General features: G+C 39.4%; 2 protein-coding genes across 2 annotated transcripts in view; both read right to left on the reverse strand.

Annotated features, from left to right (window-relative positions):
- Positions 1–15449, reverse strand: part of GTF2E2 (general transcription factor IIE subunit 2) — a 152893-nt gene that overhangs the window by 111990 nt on the left and 25454 nt on the right. The window lies entirely within an intron of this gene.
- The window catches only part of GSR (glutathione-disulfide reductase), a 48850-nt gene continuing 45084 nt past the window's right edge, over positions 11684–15449 (reverse strand). Inside the window, exon 13 of the mRNA XM_081269635.1 lies at positions 11684–12612. Within this exon, the coding sequence (XP_081125761.1) occupies positions 12463–12612 (150 nt within the window). The 3' untranslated portion in view covers positions 11684–12462. The remainder of the gene's footprint in view (positions 12613–15449) is intronic.

The following is a 15449-nucleotide window of genomic DNA, read 5'->3' on the forward strand; positions in this document are numbered from 1 at the left end:
AATTGGCCAATATCACACCCCAGCACTTCGACTCTCCCTTCCCACCTCTCTCCCCTTGGTCCCTTTCTTTTACTGACCTCCCTTTGAATTTTAGGAGCTCCACTCCCACCTTTTTTTCCCCTTTTTCCTCTCTAGCTTCCACATATGAGAGAAAACATATGACCTTCGACCTTCTGAGTTTGACTTATTTTGCTTAACATAATGGTGTCTAGCTCCATCCATTTGACATAATTTCATGAAAATAAAAAGGGCTCAGTATGGGAGGCCCTGGGTTCAATCCCCAGCACCACAAAAAAAAAAAAAAAAAAAAAAAAAAAAGAAAGAAAGAAAGAAAGAAAGAAAAAAAGTCATCAATAAATGCCTAAGAAAAAAAGCCTTTGACATCCAAGAATAATCTGACACCACATGGAAAAGTCATATTCTTCTCTTATTGCACATAAAATCTAATTGAACATCTAGGATCCTAGAGTGACGGGGCCAAGTGGCAGCAACTAATTGCCAAAGGCAAGTAGGTGTGATTACTATAATGGATACTAAAGTCAGCAGTTAATCAGAAGGGCCTGACTTATGGCGTCAACTAGTTACTCATGGTGTTTCTAGAAGTGAAATAGATGGACAAGCTATTAAACCTTACATTCTATGTATAATTGGAAGAAATCTAGGTCAAGTGAACAGAAGTATAGATAGAAACCTAAAACAGAGAGTCATAGCCCTTCAATCAACTCCTGAATTTGATTGAGTTTATAGACCCAGACACCTTGAATGAAGCAGAGGACTGTTCCCTTGAGGAAGGACCCTATTACACCACAAAAACTTGTCTTTCTCCCATCCTCTCCCAAAAGGAATTATTATTTTTAACCTGTGCATTGGGGAAAAGGAAATAATCCAAATTTTCAGGAACATAGGGTCTGAACTGACACTAATTTCAAGGCACAAAAATGTTACTGTGTTCCACCAGTCAGAGTAAGAGCTTAAGGTCAGGTGATCTATGCAATTTTAACTCCGGTCTGTCTTCAGTGGGCCCAGTGGATCCTAGAACCCATCCTGTAGGTACTTCTCTAGTTCAGGAATATATAATTAGAATAGACATATTCTGCCACTAGCAGAATTTCCACATTGGTCCCCTGATCTGTGGAATGAGTGTTATTATGATGAGAAAGGTCAAGTAGAACCACTAAAACTGACTCTCCTTAGCAAAATAGTAAGTCAGAAGCAATATTGCATCCCTAGAGGGATTCCCCAAATTAGTACCACCATCAAGGACTTGAAAAAAGCAGATGGGGGACTCCCACCATGTTCCCATTCAGCTCACCTGTTTGGCCTCCATTTGAAGACAGATGGAGTTTAGAGGATGACAATAGATCATCATGGGCATAACCAGGTGGGAACTCCAGTTGCAAGTGCTATACCAGATGTGGTTTTATTACTGGAATAAATTAACACTTCCCCTGGTACCTGGTGTGCAGCTGTTGATCTGGAAAATGCATTTTCCCTATATTTATCAATAAAGGCCACCAGAAGTTTGTTTTCATCTGGTAAGACCAGAAACACACCTTCACTGTCTTTTCTCAGAAACACATCAACTCTCTAGCCTGTCATAATTTAGTTCACAGGGCCCTGGCCTTTCCCTTCTTCAAGATAATCACACTGGTCCATTGAATTGAAGGCATTTGCTGATAGGATCTAGAGCATAAGAATTAACAACTCTTTTGATAGCATATTTACATGCCAGGGAATGGGAAATTTACCGAAGTGAAAAGTCTAGGGTCCCACTAGTATGGGGCATGTAGAGAGATACCCTTTGTAAGGTAAAGGATAAGTTGTTGATTCTGGACCTTCTACAACCAAAAAGGAGTCACAACATCAAGCAGGCCTCTTTGGATTTTGAAAGCAACATATTCTTCATTTGATGTGTCACTCAAGCCCATTTACCAAGTGACCCAAAAAACTGCTTTTTTTTCTGCTAAATCTAGATCAAGAGAAAGTTCTGCAACAGACTGATGAGAAAGGTACTCCACATCTTGGGCTGTACAAACCAGCAGATCCAATGGTGTGTGAATTGCCAGTGGCAGAGAACTTGCTAGAAGCCTAGAAGCCTTCAAAAGGCCTCTTGAGGTGAACTACAAGTGCAAGCCCTTGGGATTTTGAAGCAAAGCCCTACCATCCTCTGTAAAGAATTACTTCTTTTTCTTCTTCTTCTTCTTCTTCTTTTTCTCCTCCTCTCCTCCTCCTCCCTGGAGATAGAACTCACGACCTTGCACATTCTAGCCAAGTACTCTATCACTGAGCTACATCCCCAACCTGAAGAAATAACTTTTTGTTTTCCGCCTGAATTGCTATTGGGTATTGGGTCTAAGTAGAAGCTGAAGGTTTAACCATGGGTCACTGTGAAATCTGAACTGCCCATCATAAGCCAGGTGTTATCTGATGCACCAAGTAATAAAATTGGGTGCATACACCAGCACTCTATCATCAAGTAGAAATGGTATATTTGACTGGTCTTGAGCAGGTCTTCAAGGCACAAATAAATTAAATGGAATGGCTCAAATACCCTTGATCCTGCCACATTACCTTCTCCCAGCCTGTATCAATGACCTAATGGCACGTTTCCTCTGATCTGATGAAAAAGGAGAAAACTCCAGCCTGTTTTACAGGTTTCTGCAGGATATGCAGGCACAACCTGCTAGTAGACAGCAGTAGCACTGCAGCTCCTCTGGAGAGCATCCCTGAAGGACAGTGGTGAGGAAAGATCCTTCCAGCAGGCGGAACTTCAAGCAGGGCACCTGGTTGTACATTTTGCTTGGGAGAATTGAACATAGCAAGTCTGGGCTGTCGTCAGAGACTTGGGAAGAACATGACTGAAAACTGGTGACAAGGGCTGGACGTTGTGGTGCATGCCTATAATCTAGTAGCTCAGGAGGCTGAGGCAGGAGAATCACAAGCTCAAAGCTGGCCTCAGCAACTTAGCAAGTCCCTGAGTAACCTAGAGAGATCCTATCTCAAAATAAAAGTTAAAAAGGGCTGGGGGGCTGGGATTGTGGCTCAGCGGTAGAGCACTCACCTAGCCCATGCGAGGCCCTGGGTTCGATCCTCAGCACCACACAAAAGTAAAATAAAGATATTGTGTCCGACTACAACTAAAAAATACATATTTAAAAAAAGGGGAGCTGTGGATGTTGCTCAGTGGTTAAGTGCCACTGAGTTTAATCCCTTGTCCCCCAAATAAAAACAAAACCAAAACACAAATAAGCTGGTTTCAAGGAAATCTGGGGAAGTTATGTGAATTGACCTTTCTGAATGGGTAAAAATATATTTGTGTCCCATATCAACACACAAGTGACCTCAGCAGAGGAGTTCAGTAATCAAATGGATAGGATGACATGGTTTATAGACCCCAGCCTCTTTCCCTAGCTACCTTTATCACTCCCCAGTGCTCATGAACAAAGTGGCCATTGTGACAAGGATGAAGGATATGCATGGGCTCAGTGACATAGACTTAAAATTCATCAAGGCTGGGCTGGGGTTGTGGCTCAGCAGTGGAGCGCTTGTCTAGCACATGCGAGGCCCTGGGTTCGATCCTCAGTACCACATAAAAATAAATACATAAAATAAAGATATTGTGTTCAACTACTTCTAAAAAATAAATATTTTTTTAAAAATTCATTAAGGCTAATTTGACTGTGGTCACTGCTGAATGCCCGATCTGCCAGCTGCAATGATCAGCAATATATGACAACATTCCCCAGAGAGATCAAGCAATTTCCTGGTGGCAAGTTGATTACATTGAACTGCTTTTATTGTATTTTTTTCTGGAATAGACATTTAGGATAGATTTGCCTTCCTGCACACAAGACTTCTGCCAAAACTGCCATCCATGGATTTATAGAATTACTCACCTACCATCATTCTTCTAATCAAGGAACTCACTTCAGAGCAAATAAAGTATGGCAATGTGTGTGCTCACGCACACAGTTAAGTTTTGCTGTACTTAGCAAAACAAGGGGTTCTGTGAGAAACTATGAACTCTTTGAACTGTGTCCTTGTTGCTGTCTTAAGAAGATAAAAGAAAAGAATGTTCTGCCAAGTGTAAAATTTATATATATATATAAATTTATATTTATTAATATATATTATATATATATATACTTGCCAGGAAATAACTAACCACAAGTTAAATGATAAGAAATACGGAGCACTGTGACCATAAACAAAGTTTTTCTGAGAATATTTATCCATGCTTGAAAGGATTAAGCTGCTGAAAGGATGTTTTTTCTTTTTCCTTGTTTTAATTAACATTGCTGTATAAAAGAAAAAGAGAAAAAGTAAAGGCGGTGCTCATTCCTACTGGCTGTGTGTGTGTGTGTGTGTGTGTCTTTCTTTCAGCATCTCTGCTGTTACAGCCCAATCAGGAACTACAGATTGTCAGCGGGTTCTGACAGGAATGGATCTTTGGTCATGGAATATACTGTCCCCCACCATCCTGGAGTAGTTGGCTTGATGAAATAGTGGCATAGCCTTTTAAAGATTCACTTACAGTTCCAGCTTGTTGCCAATACCTTGCAGGGCAGGGGAAAGTTGTCCAGCAAGCTGTATATGCTCTGTCTCAGTGTCTATCAGTGCCATTCTGCTCATAGCCAGGATTCATGGGCCCAAGAATTAAGGGGGGGCTGGGGATGTGGCTCAAGTGGTAGCGTGCTGCCCTGGCATGCGCGAGGCACTGGGTTCGATCCTCAGCACCACATAAAAATAAATAAAGATATTGTGTCCACCTAAAACAAAAAAAAAATAAGAATCAAGGGTAGAAGTGAGTGGCCCCACTTGGTACTATTCCCAGTGAACTACAAGAAAAATTTTTGCTCCTTGATCCTGGGAACAAGAATATTGTATTATGGGGGGCTGGGGTTGTGGCTCAAGAGGTAGAGTGCTTGCCTAGCATGCATGAGGCCCTGGGTTCAATCCTCAGCACCACATAAAAATAAAATAAAGATGTTGTGTCCATCTATAACTAAAAAATAAATATTCAAAAAATTTTAAAAGAACATTGTTTATATATAATTCCATATTTTTATATTACATTTATAGTACATTTTATGTAATATTATATTTGCTGATCTTGAAGTCTTCTTTCCAATAGGAGGAATGCTTCTACATGCAGCATGACAAAGATTTCCTTGAGCTGGAAGGTAAGCCAACCACTCAACTAGTTTGGGCTCCTCATGTCCCTGAGTCCACAGGCACAGAAAGGAGTTGGAGTGTTGGCAGTGTCTGCTTTTGACCACCAAGGGGAAGTTTGACAGCTGCTCCTCCATGGAGATAAGAGAGTGGAACACTGGAGATCCCCTAAGGTATGGCTTAGTATTATCATGCCCTGTCATTAATGTGAAAAACTATAGCAACCCAATTCAAGTTGGACTACTAATGGCACAGACACTTTCAGGAACAAGAGTACGGGTCACCTACCCAGGCAAAGAACTAGCTAAGGCACTTTGTCATGAACACCAACTACAAAGTGATGGGGAATGATATTGTCAAATTATGTTATACTGTGTATTGTGTGCATTAATGAATATGTAACAATGAATCAGTATATACAACTATAATGCGTTAATTAAAAATGTGTATGGGGGCACCAGCTAGAATGTGATCAGTTACAGAAAAAAAGGAGTATAATTGTCTTGAATATTTCCTCCTTATTTTGTTTGCTAGCATGTATCACACACATTATCAGATATCTTTGTTTTCATTCTTATCCTTTATTGTGCAGTATTTAAATATTAAATTTACATCACAGAATTTAAATTATAGGATTTCAAGAAGAGTAAATATGGCCTGGGGATATAGTTCAGGGGTAAAATGCTTCCCTAGCATGTATAAGACCTGGGTCTTATCACTAGCACCTCAAGAATTTTTATTAAAAAAGAATAAACATCAACCACATACTTTTTGCATCCTCTTCTGGGAAAAGGGTTTGAGTTTTCAGTTATAGGTGTTGTATGTAAGACAGTTGTCATCATGATAGGTGAAAGTATTGTTATGGTCTGAGCTAATCAATACAGTTTATAAGAAATAAATCATAGATTAGGATGAAAAGGTATAGATTAATAAAATAAAGGATAATAAAGAAATAAGTGTTATAGAATTAATGATGTGAAGTTACATTAGTATGCTGTAGTTGTAGGATAGAAGAAGTAACAATATATGTCTACGTAGGACATAGACATAGAATTTAAGGATGTTAGTGATAAGACATAGACAATAAAAGATGACAAGTAAGTGTGTGTGCCCATAGGTTAAATATAGTCATAGATAGTGACAGATAAATATAGGTTAAGTTACAAGATAAGTATAGCTAAGTTAGACAATTATTAAATATAGGAGCTATGGTAGATAAGTACAAGTAAGCATAGCCATAGTGACTCCATTTCTACTCCATTACTCCATTTCTATCATATGAACTATTTCTGAGAAATCAAAATGAAAGCTGTTCCTTATAAATTAAAAAAGATTGGTTTTTCTGTTCTTCGTACCCTACAAATGTACTCGAACCAGGATATATGCCCACAGCAGTGCTCGAACCCAGGATGTGGTTGTCTCTTGCTCTGCTGACTTTTCAGCCTCTGTAGTCTGGTTGCTTGCTATCTGTGAAATTCCATTGGATGTTTTCTCTCTTAAATATTCAAGCCAGTCAAAGACCCGTTCAGCCTCTGTGGGAAGTAGTCCCCGGCCAGGTAGTAAAGCTCTCCAGTTGTTTTAAATTTGGTCTTTGAGTGTTTTCTGAGTGGCCTCTCTACTGTAACAGTATGACCTTATTACTGTCTATTTGGATTCTAGGTATGGTTTTAAGATGTCGAGCTGCGAAGTTGAAAAGGATTAGAATTGTAATGATTACTGTATTGAAAAGGATTAGAGGGCTGGGGATGTGGCTCAAGCGGTAGTGTGCTCCCCTGGCATGTGTGCAGCCCGGGTTCGATTTTCAGCACCACAAAAAAAAAAAAAAAAAACAAAGATGTTGTGTCTGCCAAAAACTAAATAATAAATATTAAAAATTCTCTCTCTCAAAAAAAAAAGGATTAGAATTGTAATGATTACTGTATCAACTTAGTGGATATTTTTGGATGAGATTAACATTTATTATTAATTTGGTAAACTTTGGGTAAATCAGATTGCCCTCCATGATGTAGGTGGGCCATAATCAGTAAGTTGAAGGCCTTAATAGAACAAAATATACTCTTTCAGAATAAGGGGGAATTCTTTAGCGATCGCCTTAGACTTTATCTGAAACATTGGCTCTCTTGGGTCTCCAGCCTGCTGACCCACAATGCCCTGCCTCCACACTATCATGAGCAAATTCCTTATAATAAATCTGTCTAGATATATATTCACATCATATTACTCTATTTCTCTTGAGAACCCTAATACATCATTTCTCAAAAAGGTAAAAGGCTCAAATGTTTGTTCTTCTCCACTACAAATTTTAGTGTCAACAATCATTAACAGGGGCTGTGGCTGTGGCTCAGTGGTAGCGCACTTGCCTGGCATGTATGAGGCACTGGGTTCGATTCTAAGCACCACATAAAAATAAAATAAAGGTCTGTCAACAACTAAAAAAAATAAAATCATGTAACAGGGGGTGAGAAAAATAGAAATTCACTGGATTATACAAAGGGGAATGAAGGGAAGGGTGAGGGAATTGGAATAAGAAAGAAAGAATCGGTATAACTTTCTTATGTTCATATACGTGAAACTCCACATCATGTCCAACCACAAGAATTAGAATGTTATACTCCATGTATGTATGTCAAAATACACTATACTGTGACGTATATCAAAAGAACAAATGAAAAAAAATCATGTAACATGTGGGAGACCAACTTTGCACGTGACTGAGTCACACTCCCTGGCTGGGTGCTGAGGCGCTCAGTCACAGAAATGTGGCAGAGCTTTCCCCACCCTTTTTGGGTTCCAGGGTCGGTGTCTCGTGTATGGATGTGTCTTGCTACAGCCCCATGGGTGAAGCTATGCTCACCTGTTCCTTTGTTATATAACCCCTTGCCCTGTTTGGGATAGAATGTTCCATGGAAGTGCCTTGTGTGTGTCCCTTCTCTTACTGTGGCCTTGGGTGTGTGGCCTACCCAGATGTCAGTCAGCCTGCTAATATATTCACATCATGAAGATAAGTCTCAGTCCCCTGAAACCTGACCCCTTGCCTCATTTGAATAGCTTCTCCTCAATAAAAAGGGTCAGCGTGTGTGTGTGTGTGTGTGTGTGTGTGTGTGTGTGTGTGTGTGTAACCTTAAGGTCAGAGAAGCCGTCAAAGCGACCCCAAAGAAAAAGGTATTTGTGTCTCTTGTGTGGTTATTTTGTGCAGCCCAGTTAGCCCAGTTTACCTGGAGTGACCCCTGAGCCTTTTGGTCGTGAGAACAGAAACCCGGCAGTAACATACTTTGTATTCTTGCATATAAACTTGCTGCATCACATGCCAGAAATGATACTGTCACACAACATAGAAGACAGAAATGATTGACCAAAGTGGAAAATGACATTCACAAGGTGAACATGTAGCATGGACCTACCATATTGTTAGCTGCAGGCTGAATTCCATCCCCATCCATCTGGTTCTTTATTGCTTGTTTGCCTCAAGGCTGAACACTCAACCCCATTCAAGGCTGAACACAACTCCCACCCATCTGATGCAACACAAACCCACATTGGGGACCCCTATCCAGTCCGCCTCAGGGCAGAAGATGATACCCTTAGCAACTACTGTATGATCCAATCACTGTATGCCAACAAGGCAGCTTGCAGACTCAGAGACCCCATTAGATTTTAGCTATAAAAACTCTTTCCTGGGGGCTGGGGATGTGGCTCAAGAGGTAGCGCGCTCGCCTGGCATGTGTGCGGCCCAGGTTCGATCCTCAGCACCACATACCAACAAAGATGTTGTGTCCGCCGAAAACAAAAATAAATAAATAAATAAATATTTTAAAAATTCTCTCTCTCAAAAAAACAAACAAAAACTCTTTCCTTCCGGGCTCCCTCCATCTTCCTCTTGCACTTTGTCCCCCGCCCCTTTCTCTCTCTCCCTCTGGCTTTGCTCTCTCCCTTCCTTTCTTCTCTTTCCCTATACTCTTTTTCTCTTCCTTCCCTATCAGACACCGCCAAATAAAGATCTCTGGTTACTTTCCTTTCACATATGACAAGATAGTTTTGTTGTTATGGAAACATACTTTAACAAAACCACTAGAAAAGCCACACAAAGGTGATGTTAAGCTTATAAAATCCCAGGTATGAGTGATTAAAGATGGCTGCAAATTCTTTACCTTTTCCCTTTTAGAAGTGAAGTGTAATTTACTTCCTCTCACATCTGAGCTGGCCTTAGTGATTTACTTAGCCAACTATCATGTGGCAGAAGTGACATTCTAGAAATTTCAAGGTGAGGTCATAAAGCTTGCAGCATATGCCTAGGGTTCTTAGAACATTCTCTGGCAGCTCAGAGCTCTGTAGGCATTCTGGTTGCCAGTCCCAGCAGAGGCCAGGCAGAGGCCAGACTTCCCTCATCCCCACCCCCGACAAAGTTGACAGTGTAAATAACTTAAAGACTGCAGACCAGCCCAGCTGAATTCGACCTGATGACCTCTGTTAACACCAACAGAAGATTATCTGGCTGAAACCTGATCTACTTTTTGACCACACAATCATGAGATTTAAGAAAAAGTTTGTTTTAAGCTAAGGTAGTTTGTTAAGCTGCAATACAAAAAATTCTGCCTACATTGTTCTATCTACTCTTTCTCTTCTATAGTCCCCAAATTTCAATCCTAATCTTTTTTTAAAAAAATATTTAAGTATCTTTAGTTTTAGGTGGATACATTAGTTTGTTTTTATGTGGTGCCAAGGATCAAACCCAGTGCCTCATGCATGCTAGGCGAGCACTCTACCACTGAGCCACCACCCCAGCCCCTCAATCCTAATCTCCTTAAAGCCTTCCTGTTTTCCCACATTAGGATACTTTTACCTAATAATGTGTAACTAGATGAGTATTTCATTTGTTTGGAACAGTTCCAATTTGTGCCTATTTGTGCTTATTTTTGAATGCTGGGGATTTAACACAGCCTCTTAGCCTATGTTCTACCACTGAGTTCTATTCCTCTAAAAAGTGTTTTTTTGTTTGTTTTTTAATTTGTCAGTGCTAGGGATCAAACCTAGGGTATTGAATGTTAGGTTCTACCACTGGTAGTAGCTTTAACACCGATAAATCCTCAGAACCAAAAGTGTCCCATCTTAGTCAATAAACCATTTGGTCATTCTGTCCTTAATTGTCCTATTTGAAATAGTATAGAAATGTCTTCTCTCTAAACTATGTACAAGGTTACTTCAAAGCAAGGATGTTTTTCTTTAAAAAATATCTGAGCACATACAATGCGCTACACATCATACAACATGCTGACTTGAGTATCTTTATTCCCCAGTGCTTTGAGCAACAGGCTGTGAGGTCACAACACTTCAAAGTCCTGGGTGTTCTCAAGAATTTGGTAAGAATGTGGGCTGGGACTTGAGTAGTTATTTTCATGCTGTTTTACTATGGAAATAGTACACAGGCAGCACAAAGAGGATTCATATGGGATTAAGAACACATGGTGTTAGGGCTGGAAGTATAACTCAGTGGTACAGTACATGCGATGCATGAGCAAAAATCTCCAGCACCAAAAAACAAAACAAATAATGCATGATATTAGAATGGATGTGACTTCTGGGAAAGTCCCTTTTCCTAGCAGAGGCACACTTCAAGTTTCAGACCTGTGCAGTGAGAAATCCAGTAGAGCCCAGAAGCTTGGCCCCCTATCTTAGGCTGGTGGGAAAAGGAAGGGACCCAATCAATGTCCAGGGCTTGGGATCCTATTTTCTTGCTATACCACAAACACATAACTTAGTTACTAATGCAATACTTTTCTTTCATTGGTATTGGGTCTAACTAAGAAATGAGCGTAGCAACTGGCCATGACCACTCAGAAAGACATTTAGGAAAAGCTTAATGAAAAAATCCAGTAGCACTTTATCATTAATGAAAACCACAGAAAAGTATAACCAGCTTACCTAGTTGATAAAACAATGGAAATAAAATGCTAAAAACCTAATTGCTTGGGTTTTATTTCTAAATCAATCATCAATCTGCTTAAGATTTCTTTTATACATCTGGTATTTATTTATCTATTTGTACCAAGAACTAAATCCAGTAGTGCTATACCACTGAGCCACATTCCCAGTCCTTTTAATTTTTTCCGACAAGGTCTTGTTAGGTTCTACCACTGGCAGTAGCTTTACCACCGATAAACCCTCAGAACCCAAGCTGGCCTTGAGCTTGTGATCCTCCTGCTTTAATCTCTCAAGTAACTGGAATTATAGGTGTACACCACTATACCCAACTTCTCTGGTCTTTACTTTTAGGAGACACCTCTTCTCTTCCGCACACTTTTTGACATTTGATCTTTCAATCTAAATATTTTTTTATTAAAAAAATTTTGTAGTTGTAGATGAACAGCATTTTCTTTATTATTATTTTTTTAAATTTTTGTGTGGTGCTAAGGATTGAACCCAGTGCCTCATACGTGCTAGGCAAGCACTCTGCCACTGAGCCCCAGCCCCAGCCCTCAATGTAAAATATTCTTAGAAAATAAACCAGTGTCGATTAAGTTCATAATAAATTTTATAAGAAGAAAATGCTGTTATTTTCGAATGTTTGGAACAGTTGTCAGAAAATAATAAAATGACAGGAACATTTACAAATGTTGAAATTATTTACTGAGCTATGAATTCTTGGCAGAGGAAAGGATTTTTGAAGTATCCGAATCCACCTATTACAGAAAACAAGAATGACTTCTAGAATGCCTCTCACATATTTAACCAGTCTCTTCAAATCCTTCCCAAATTTGATGCACTTCATCTCAAAAAAAGAACAAAACCCATTTTTAATCACTTAAAAGAATAAAAAAATAGGGGATTAGAGAACAGTCACATCCTTGAAGCAGCTTTGCAATATGCAGAACACAGTACTGGCTTCAAAAAAATATAGATTCTGTGCACTTGCATGACTTAAATGTGAAGAGCTGCCATCCTCTTCCTTTATAAAATTAGGAAGCTATATTCATTCAAGCACATTAACTTCATTGTACTTCATATAGTTTTATACTTGGAATGAGGCTAGAAAAAACATTAGCACAGAGCTGTTAATAAAACAACTTTAAAACATTAATTATTGTGAAATAGGATCAAATGAAAATCAACCTTGGATTAACACATTTCTGATTACATAAATAAGTTACTTTCTTTACTAAAAATTTCCGCTATCAGAAGATCCTGATTAAAATAAAGAAATATATAAAACTGGAACAGGAAGTAAAAGTGATTGATTGGTTCATCTCAGAAGGTTCACTGGCCCAACTGCCAGCCACAGAAGTCTCTAAGTTCTCAACGGAGTGTGACCAGTTCTTCTGAAGAGGTAGGATGAATGGCAACTGTGTTGTCAAAGTCAGCCTTCGTTGCTCCCATTTTCACTGCAACAGCAAAACCCTGCAGCATTTCATCGCAACCAATTCCCTGCATATGGATCCCAACCACCTAAGGAAAAAAGAAATTATGAAAGAGAAATTATTTATTTGGTGTACAGTCATGAGAGGAAATATGACATTAAAAAACCCTATAGGCTGGGTGTGCAGTGCAGTGTGCTTGCTTAGCATGCATGAGACCCTGATTCTATCCCCAGCATGGCAAAAACTAAAATGAAACAAAAAACCTAAAAAAACTTAGATTTTTTTTTTTTTTTTTTTTTTGTGGTGCGAGGGATTGAACCCAGGGCCTTGTGCATGCGAGGCAAGCACTTTACCAACTGAGCTATATCCCCAATCCCTTAGAATATTTTTAATCCTAATTTGGCATAGCACTGTGACCCTGGACAGGCCTGCTTCAATGTCCTCCTCGAGCCCATATCAAACAGCTATTCCTCAGGTTCTCTTCACTCTGTCCCATGTACCAACCATGTTCTCTTTTGCACAATGTGTCCCTCTGTTTGTTCTCCCTCTCTTAAGAGCTAATGATTAAAATAGCCATAGAGTAGTGTCTTTCAGACTATATTCCATCGCATGAACTCTCAGTGCCAATAGTTCTCTGTCATGGTCCTATCATAGTCAGAATTTAACCACTACTTGAAGGGGATCCCTTCTGCTTCTGCTCCCCACTCTATCCCCATGGCTGAACATAATGATGGCACTTGGGAAGTACTTGATCCAAATATGCTGTTTGGCTATGTGAAGGATGTAAAGAGCATTTGTTTCTAATCAAATTTCACCATGAAGTTTCTCAATATGTTGTCTATCTTCAGCAAACAGTTCTATAATATATTTATCATTCCATTAAAAAGCAAAAATTAGCTGGTTGTGTGTGGTGCTGCACACCTGTAATCCCAACAACTCAGGAGGCTGAGGCAGGAGGGTCATAAGTTTGAGGACAGTCTCAGCAACTTAGCAAGACTCTGTCTCAAAAAAAAAAAAAGGCTGGAAATGTGGCTCAGTAATAAAGCATCCCTGAGTTAACTCCCCAGTACCAATTTGGGGGGGTGGGGGGAGAGAATACACTTAACACTACTGAACTGTACACTTAAAAATGGTTAAGATAGGGGCTGTGGCTTAGCGGAAGTGCACTTGCCTGGCATGTGTGAGGCACTGGGTTCAATTCTCAGCACTGCGTATAAATAAATAAAGTTCTATAAACAACTAAGTGGTTAAGATGTAGACCAGCTCCACTGGCAAAAAATGAAGTTTCCTACTTTAATCCTTATACAAGGGTAACTGAAATAACCTAATGTTAACTAGTTATTTTCCTATTATCTGTCTCCCCATCTCTGTTTCACAAGAAAAGTAACTTTGAAATGAACAATATGGTTTTTGTTCTTTGTTTCTATTTTCTTTAGCCTTTGTCTACAAAAGTCCAACTTATAGGAGCTCTCATTCTATTTTATGGAACAAGGTATTACCTGATTCTTAATTAAAAAATAAAGCCAATTAAGATAGTTTTTTTAAAAAATGTATTTCTAGTTATAGATGAACACACTTCCTTTATTTATTTATTTTTATGTGGTGCTGAGGATCTACCCCAGTGACTCACATGGGCTAGGCAGGTACTCTATCATAGAGCTACAACCTCAGCCCCAAATAAGATAAGTTTTTTTAAAAAAATTATTAAGATGGTTTGTGTATAAATTTAAAACAAAACAAAACAAAATCCCAAATCAAATATCATGAGTGCATTAAACAGCAAGGTCTACTAAGATCCAACTGATTTTACAAAGAGTCTCTGGTGATGGCAGGAACCTCATATGTTCTGCCTCTCCATATTGCAGGTCTTACTTAGTCTTTAGAAGACTGCCAAGTAATACTCATCAAATGAATGAATGATGGCTGACATGAGGAAATAACTTGTATAACACGATAAGCAGGGATCCTGCTGACCAATATCAAGAAATCTTAGGCTATGAATGAGCCATCAGGACTGAGATAACAAGCTCTGTTTTGCTGCCACCCTCCTCCTCTGCTCTGGTTCTCAGCTTCTGTCAGTCCTTGGGGGTGCTGAATTCTGTAAATTAGGGACTATATCTGGGTTTTGGCTCACACTAAATTAGACACACTATACTCTTTTTTGATAACAGAAGTTGGAAACAATATCCAAATCTTCATTTAAACCAATTTGGAAAGCAGTTTGGAGATTCCTGGGAAAGCTGGGAATGGAACCACCATTTGACCCTGCTATTGCCCTTCTCGGACTATTCCCCGAAGACCTTAAAAGAGCATGCTACAGGGATACTACCACATCGATGTTCATAGCAGCACAATTCACATAGCTAGACTGTGGAACCAACCCAGATGCCCTTCAATAGATGAATGGATAAAAAAAAATGTGGCATCTATACACAATGGAGTACCATGCAGCAATAAAAAATGACAAAATCATAGAATTTGCAGGGAAATGGATGGCACTAGAGCAGATTATGCTTAGTGAAGCTAGCCAATCCCTAAAAAACAAATACCAAATGTCTTCTTTGATATAATGAGAGCAACTATGAACAGAGCAGGGAGGAAGAGCAGGAAGAAAAGATTCACATTAAACAGAGACATGAGATGGGAGGGAAAGGGAGAGAAAAGGGAAATTGCATGGAAATGAAGGGAGACCCTCATTGCTATACAAAATTACATATAAGAGGTTGTGAGGGGAATGGGAAAATAAACAAGGAGAGAAATGAATTACAGTAGATGGGGTAGAGAGAGAAGAGGGGAGGGGAGGGGAGGGGAGGGGGGATAGTAGGGGATAGGAAAGGTAGCAGAATACAACAATTACTAATAGGGCATTATGTAAAATTGTGGATGTGTAACCGACGTGATTCTGCAATCTGCATTTGGGGTAAA

This window comes from Spermophilus citellus, assembly GCF_964194105.1.
Source record: "Spermophilus citellus genome assembly, chromosome: 16".
NCBI lineage: Eukaryota > Metazoa > Chordata > Mammalia > Rodentia > Sciuridae > Spermophilus > Spermophilus citellus.